We start from the raw sequence: 8,460 nt of genomic DNA on the forward strand, positions 1-8,460 counted from the left end.
TGTCCCCTTAGCATAAAAACAGCCCCACATGATGTTTCCACTCCCATGCTTCACAGTAGGTATGGTGTTCTTGGGATGCAACTCAGTATTCTTCTTCCTCCAAACAAGACGAGTTGAGTTTATACCAAAATGGATACATGGATGATACAGCAGAGGATTGGGAGAATGTCATGTGGTCAGATGAAACCAAACTAGAACTTTTTGGTATAAACTCAACTCGTCGTGTTTGGAGGAAGAAGAATACTGAGTTGCATCCCAAGAACACCACACCTACTGTGAAGCATGGGGGTGGAAACATCATGCTTTGGGGCTGTTTTTCTGCTAAGGGGACAGGACGATTGATCCGTGTTAAGGAAAGAATGAATGGGGCCATGTATCGTGAGATTTAGAGCCAAAACCTCCTTCCGTCAGTGAGAGCTTTGAATGGTTGACCAAATACTTATTTTCCACCATAATTTACAAATAAATTCTTTAAAATTCCTACAATGTGATTTCCTGGGTTTTTTTTCACATTCTGTCTCTCACAGTTGAAGTGTACCTATGATGAAAATTACAGACCTCTGTCATCATTTTAAGTGGGAGAACTTGCACAATCGGTGGTTGACTAAATACTTTTTTGCCCCACTGTACATGTGAAAATGTTTAATTCTTCTAAAAATTTTGTGGGTGCAGCTTAAACACCGGTGCACTCTATAGCCCGGAAAAAACAGTAGTTGTCATTTATTTGAATGTTGTTGTGTTTAATTTTTTTTATCTATTATTTATTCTATAATAAGTCTACAATTCTAAGAAAGGAGACGTGCATATCAGCCGCATACCTACGATCATGTGGTTGCAGACGTCACAGAAGGTGGGCTTCTTGAAGATGTGCTCCATGAAGCAATGTCCGGCCGAGTCCACCTGCAGAGGGTTGCGCGTCTGGGAGCGTGACGTGGGAGGAGGAGCGCAGGGGATGGCCGGAGGGACAGGAGGGATGGGCAGACTGGTGGTGTGCGGCGGCGCCATACCTATGTTGTAGAGGTGGCCCGTGCTGCTGCTCACGTCAGAGAGCAGCTCGGTCTTGTTGTCGCCGCTGCTCCGAAAGAAGTTGTCGGCGCTCTTGCTGCGGATGCTCTTGGTCTTGAAGGACAAGGAGCGCTTGAGTTTCTGCAGCTGAAAGAAACAAAAGAAGTCTATGGTCACTCAATTAGAGCAAAGCTTGGAAAGTCCAACGCCCTTGAACACCTCATACAGTTCAAACTTAATTACAGCAAAGCCTATAAAGTCGTACAAAACTTAAGCGTTGTCATGCTTGAGGTAACATAGAATGACATTATAGTGCAAAAGCATCAAAGGATTAACTTTCAGCACGAATTGCTTTTTCTTTGGCTTTTTGCAATACCTTTTACAAAAGATCTTACTGGTGTCGCACAGAAGGTCATGCGATTGTACAACTTATCCAAAAAGTTACCTAAGTTAATGTGACAAAGTAAAACAAGTGTTTCTTCAGTACAAAAATACTTAAAGGCCTACTGAAATGAGATGTTCTTATTTAAACGGGGATAGCAGGTCCATTCTATGTGTCATACTTGATCATTTCGCGATATTGCCATATTTTTGCTGAAAGGATTTAGTAGAGAACATCCACCAAAAAAGTTCGCAACTTTTGGTCGCTAATAGAAAAGCCTTGCCTGTACCGGAAGTCGCAGACGATGACGTCACCTTTGTGAGGGCTCCTCACGTCCTCACATTGTTTATAATGGGAGCCTCCAACAAAAAGAGCTATTCGGACCGAGAAAACGACAATTTCCCCATTAATTTGAGCAAAGATGAAATATTCGTGTTTGAGGATATTGATAGCGAAGGGATACAAAAAAAAAAATTTAGTAAAAAAAAAAAAAAGGCAATTGCATTGGGACGGATTCAGATGTTTTTAGACACATTTACGAGGATAATTCTGGGAAATCCCTTATCTTTCTATTATGTTGCTAGTGTTTTAGTGAGTTTAACAGTACCTGATAGTCCACGGGTGTCTTGAGGCCAATGTCTGAGGGAAGTCGACGGCAGCTGCATGGACGGCACAAGCTCAGCTGATCTCCGGTAAGTGGCAACTTTTTACCACAATTTTCTCACCGAAAACTGCTGGTTGACATTTGGTCGGGATCCATGTTCGCTTGACCGCTCTGTTCCATAGTAAAGCTTCAGCTACGGGAATTTTAAACAAGGAATCACCGTGTGTTTGTGTGGCTAAAGGCTAAAGCTTCCCACCTCCAACTTTCTACTTTAACTTCTCCATTATTAATTGAACAAATTGCAAAAGATTCAGAAACACCACTCCAAAATACTGTGTAATTATGCGGTTAAAGCAGACAACTTTTAGCTGTGTGTGTGCGCAGCGCTAATATTTCCTTAAGTCCGTGACATCACGCTTACACGTCATCATTCCGCGACCTTTTCAACAAGAAACTCCCGGGAAATTTAAAATTGCAATTTAGTAAACTAAAAAGGCCGTATTGGCATGTGTTGCAATGTTAATATTTCATCGATATATAAACCATCAGACTGCGTGGTCGGTAGTAGTGGGTTTCAGTAGGCCTTTAAGTAAAAACATTATTGTGGTGCATTCAAACCACTGTACCTTGACAAGTACAAGTTAACACAAGGTTTAAGTGAATGTAAAATAGTAAAATTTATGTTTTTTTCTTCAAAAAAAAAATACCTAGGTAAAAAGTAAAATTATGTTGCATTAAAACTATTGTATTTTGACAAGTACAAACCCAAAACCAGTGAAGTTGACACGTTGTGTAATTCATTAATAAAAACTAAATACAATGAGTTGCAAATCCTTTTCAACTTATATTCAATTGAATAGACTACAAAGACATGATATCTCATGTTCGAACTGAGAAACGTAATTTTTTTTTGCAAATAATAATAAATTTAGAATTTCATGGCTGCAACAAGTGCCAAAGTAGTTGGGAAAGGGCATGTTCACCACTGTGTTACATCACCTTTTTTTTAACAACACTCATTAAACGTTTGGGAACTAAGGAAACTAATTTTTGAAGTTTTTCAGGTAGAATTCTTTACCATTTTTGCTCGATGTACAGCCTAAAATGTTCAACAGTCCGGGGTTTCCGTTGTGGTATTTTAGGCTTCAAATTGCGCCACACATTTTCAATCGGAGACAGGTCTGGACTATCCGCACACTTTTACTATTAAGCCACACTGTTGTAACACGTTGCTTGGTATTGTCTTTCTAAAATAAGCAGGAGCGTCCATGATAACGTTACTTGGATGACAACATATGTTGCTCTAAAACCTGTATGGCCCTTTCAGCATTAATGGTGCCTTCACAGATGTGTAAGTTACCCATGCCTTGGGCACTAATACACTCCCATACCATCACAGATGCTGGCTTTTGAACTTTGCGCCTATAACAATCTGGATGGTTATTTTCCTCTTTGTTCTTGAGGACACCACGTCCACAGTTTCCAAATATAATTTCAAATGTGGACTCGTCAGACCACAGAACACTTTTCCACTTTGCATCATTCCATCTTAGATGAGCTCGGGCCCAGCAAAGCGGCGGTGTGTCTGAGTATTGTTGATAAATAGGTTTTGCTTTGCATGGTAGAGTTTTAACTTGCAATTACAGATGTAGCGACCAACTGTAGTTACTGACAGTGGTTTTATGAAGTGTTCCTGAGCCCATGTGGTGATATCCTTTCCACACTGATGTCGGTTTTTGATGCAGTACCGCCTGAGGGATCAAAAGTCCGTAATATCATCGCTTACGTGCAGTGATTTCTCCAGATTCTCTGAACTTTTTGATGATTTTACGGACCGTAGATGGTAAAATCCCTACATTCCTTGCAATAGCTCGTTGAGAAATGTTGTTCTAAAACTGTTTGACAATTTGCTTACAAATTAGTGACCCTCGCCCCGTCCTTGTTTGTGAATTACTTAGCATTTCGTGGTAGCTGCTTTTATACCCAATCATGGCACCCACCTGTTCCCAATTAGCCTGCACACCTGTGGGATGTTCCATATAAGTGTTTGATGAGCATTCCTCAACTTTATCAGTATTTATTGCCACCTTTCCCAACTTCTTTGTCACATGTTGCTGGCATCAATTCTAAAGTTAATGATTATTTGCAAAAATTTTGAACATCAAATATGTTGTCTTTGTAGCATATTCAATTGAATATGGGTTGAAAATGATTTGCAAATCATTGTATTCCGTTCATATTTACATCTAAACACAATTTCCCAACTCATATGGAAACGGGGTTTGTACTTTTTTCACTCACTCACTCATCCGTCTGTTAAACGATAAAGGTTCCCCACCTGGTAGATGCATCATCACATCAATACCATTTGGCACACAGTGTGACGTCCACTGCCTGCGTCGTTTAATCTCATTATTCCCAACGTTGACAAGCCCTCATTCAATCTGGTCCTCCTGCACTCGCTATAAAGCATCCCAGCGCTATTGTAACGACACTGTAAGGACTCTTGTGTGGGGAATTGATTCTCTTCTGAAGTAATTGAAGAGTGGAGACCTCCTAAGAGCCTTTATGGTCTATAGGCCGCACAAACCATACAAGAAAAATGCGCATGCTCATATTTTCATATATATCATCATTTTTATCTTGCAACAAAAGGAATTTATAACCGCTGTTTTTGACCGCTGATCATTACAGCGTTGGTTTGGTGTGGATTAATAAGTTTCGTGGGTCAAATGTAATCAATTTGGCACACATATTGTCCTCAATTTGCCTCCCTTGCACACACTTGTGATAAAACACACTATACAATGGGTCTTACATCCATTTAATGTAAACCCTAAAGAGGTAGTGTGTGTACATAAGGAGTACATACTTTTTTTTTCTTCAATATTTACACAAATGCAGTTCTACAGCATACTGCATTTAAAGCATGGGGAGCACAGGTATTTAATTAAAGAAAAGTAGATGTACAACAAATAATAAAAAACACTTTTAATGATAAAGTAATTAAAATGAATAAAATCTAAATAATTTAGGTATAATTAAATTGAAGTAATTTACGAAAACATTGCAATTTATAAAAAAAAAATACTGTATGCAAAATTTCATTATTACTTTAAACTCTTTGAAATGCGCTACTTTTTCACAAAACGACACAAATGAAAAATAATCATGAAAATGTATAAATTTTATTACAATATAATTTTGTTAAGAAATTCTAAATATTATAAAAGCCTTGCAATGCAATACATTTTCGCTAAATGACATAAATTAAAATCAATAATAAAAACAATCACTTTTTACAATAAAATCTTGTTTACAAAATAGAAATATTTCAGAAACCTTAAAATACACTACCTTTTCACGAGATTACACACATTAATAATGAATAATCAATAATGCATATAACAGCATTTGATAATAAAAATATGTTAAAAATAATGTATTGAAAGCCATAACATACACTAACTTTTCACGAAACAAAAATAAAATGCAGCTTGATATGCAAAGCATGGTTGCCTAATGACAAAATCAAATACAATTATTAAATAAATAAATAAAATAAATAGACATGTAAAACAAAATCAAATGTAATGAATGAACAGAAATAAAAGCAAAATACATTTAATATTTACTGAATTAAATAATTAAATGCATTAAGAAAATTATCTTATTTACAAAAGCCCTTGCATTGTTATTTAAAAGACTTATGCACCACCATTTTTCTCTAAGTGACACAAAATTCTGCTTTTTATATAAAGCATGGGAACCTAATGAGTAAATGAGTTACATTAATAATAAAAAAAAATGCTATGCAAAACAATATAAAGTGTTATGAATAACCTATAAGTGCAGACTCACAAACAAATAATCAATAAAAGCCCTTATTACTAATGCACTGCAAAGATGAAGCAATCAGATTTAGTGCTCAGCGATGTCATGTAAATGTTGCAATGTATTGAAATAGTCTGCTCCAACATGCACAAGCATGGCGCCTCACCTTCCGTTTGGGGTGTTCGGGCCTCACAGTATTCTTACAGGGGGGGGATTCAAAAAGAAAACAAATGCAGCTTTACTTCATGTCTCCTAAAATGATCTTGCATTTATGCTGAAGTATCCATTAATGCTAAAATGCTAGTAATTAACACTCCTGTCAAGTATCAATGGTAAAAATGCATTACCGTCCAAAAGAGAAGCCATTATACCTTTTTAAAGTTACAATAAAGTACTTCTTTTTAGGACTGTGTAGTTGCAAGTTTGGTTATTTGTGCAGAAAAATAAAAAAGCTGCTTACAGTTGAGAATAAAGCACTTTTCAAGAATGTTTAAACTCAATTTATGAGCAAATTAACAGTATAGGCCAAGATTAAATATCCATCCATCCATTTTCTACTACTTGTCCCTTTTGGGGTCGCGGGGAAGATAAAATAGATGTTATAATTAAAAAATAATGGAAAAGAAAAGAAAATGAACCACATTAATAGAAAATAAACACATATATATTTAATGAATAAAAATAAAGAATGTGTATAATAAATAATAAATAAAGGGCTTCACGGTGGCAGAGGGGTTAGTGCGTCTGCCTCACAATACGAAGGTCCTGAGTAGTCCTGAGTTCAATCCCAGGCTCGGGATCTTTCTGTGTGGAGTTTGCATGTTCTCCCCGTGACTGCGTGGGTTCCCTCCGGGTACTCCGGCTTCCTCCCACTTCCAAAGACATGCAAATGGGGATAGGTTGATTGGCAACACTAAATTGGCCCTAGTGTGTGAATGTGAGTGTGAATGTTGTCTATTTGTCTGTGTTGGCCCTGCGATGAGGTGGCGACTTGTCCAGGGTGTACACCGCCTTCCGCCCGATTGTAGCTTAGATAGGGACCAGCGCCCCCCGCAACTCCAAAGGGAATAAGCAGTAGGAAATGGATGGATAATAAATAAAAATTATATTTAGTATATTGACATTATGGTTAATTAGTGTAAGCATGATGTTTTTCGGTCTATTTATAATATGTATGTGCGTCTGTTCAAATTTTAGGCAGTTTAGAGCACTTTATTTACACATCCTGGTACTTGTCAAACCTTTTTAAAGAATTTTAGACCCAGTTGTGAACCCTGACCTTACCTTGGTCTCCTGGTTGACCGTGTTGCTTGGAGATTTGGGGGTCTCATTCTGGTCCCGCTCCTCCTCTTTCCCCCCACTTTCCTCCTGGGTGTTGGTTGGCGGGATCATCTTGTGTCTAAATCTAAAAATAACAAATAGTTTCTTCCCTTTTTTTTTCCTTCTTTTTCTTCTTCTCTGTCGGGTCTTTCAATGTTTACATGGTGTTCATGTCTTGATGGTGCACCGTGACCTGGGCACCCCTTGCCGAGTCCTCCCAGAGCCTCTGGAGAGACGGAGAAGGAGGTTCAAATCCTTTTGGAAGCCAGGAGAAGGTGTCTTGAACAAGTCCAAACTGAAAGTGAAAAGGAAAACTGTCCAGGGCTGCTTGTGAGAGAGAGGCAGAGAGAGTCCTGTTCCTGCGGAGAGTCCTGTTCCTGTGTGCGTACAGAGCAGACTCCTCCACAAGCATGCTGCCCTCACGCCACTATGAGGGAAAGAGGGAGGGAGAAGATGGGAGGATCTGTTTGTCCTTGTCAGTTTGGCACCACGTCCAGCTGGTGGCACCGTTTTTCCTTTCTTCTTTTATATGTAATACAGAACATTGACTATACAGTGGGGCAAAAAAGTATTTAGTCAGCCACCGATTGTGCAAGTTCTCCCACTGAAAATGATGACAGAGGTCTGTAATTTTCATCATAGGTACACTTCAACTGTGAGAGACAGAATGTGAAAAAAAAAAATCCAGAAATTCACATTGTAGGAATTTTAAAGAATTTATTTGTAAATGATGGTGGAAAATAAGTATTTGGTCAACCATTCAAAGCTCTCACTGATGGAAGGAGGTTTTGGCTCAAAATCTCATGATACATGGCCCCATTCATTCTTTCCTTAACACGGATCAATTGTCCTGTCCCCTTAGCAGTAAAACAGCCCCAAAGCATGATGTTTCCACCCCCATGCTTCACAGTAGGTATTGTGTTCTTGGGATGCAACTCAGTATTCTTCGTCCTCCAAACACGAATCGCAGGCTTCCAAATACTCCCAGATTTTCAAGAATTCCTGATTTTCCGGGACATTTGTCCCATTCAAAATGAATTGGCCATTTTTCAAACTTCCACCCTTTCCACATTTTTCAACCAATTCAAACCATTCCACCTTCAACACATTGCACCATCCTGTAAATTCAAACTACCCTTTTTCAAGTTGAAAAAATTCCAGGATTTTCCAGAATTCCTGGTTTTCCAAAGCCCTATTTCCACCCTTTTTTCTGGCGACTACACCATCCACATTTTTCAACCCACTTCAAACGTTCCACCATCAACACATTCCTTTTAATTGGTATAGCTTGTTTTTTGAACTGGAAAAATTCCGG

At 38.4% G+C, this 8,460-nt stretch overlaps 1 protein-coding gene across 2 annotated transcripts in view; it reads right to left on the reverse strand.

The window, feature by feature from the left end:
• The window catches only part of stac (SH3 and cysteine rich domain), a 91,509-nt gene extending 83,941 nt beyond the window's left edge, over nucleotides 1–7,568 (reverse strand). The window contains exons 1-3 of one of the 2 annotated variants that reach the window (XM_061895922.1): nucleotides 7,110–7,568; nucleotides 5,992–6,024; nucleotides 819–1,152 (exon numbers count right to left, since the gene is read on the reverse strand). In XM_061895922.1, coding sequence (XP_061751906.1) covers nucleotides 819–1,152; nucleotides 5,992–6,024; nucleotides 7,110–7,217 — 475 coding nt within the window. In that variant the 5' untranslated portion in view covers nucleotides 7,218–7,568. The remainder of the gene's footprint in view (nucleotides 1–818; nucleotides 1,153–5,991; nucleotides 6,025–7,109) is intronic. The other variant, XM_061895923.1, reaches the window with a different exon arrangement.
• Between the last annotated feature and the right edge of the window lie 892 nt (nucleotides 7,569–8,460).

This window comes from Nerophis ophidion, linkage group LG03 (assembly GCF_033978795.1).
Source record: "Nerophis ophidion isolate RoL-2023_Sa linkage group LG03, RoL_Noph_v1.0, whole genome shotgun sequence".
In the NCBI taxonomy this organism is placed as follows: domain Eukaryota; kingdom Metazoa; phylum Chordata; class Actinopteri; order Syngnathiformes; family Syngnathidae; genus Nerophis; species Nerophis ophidion.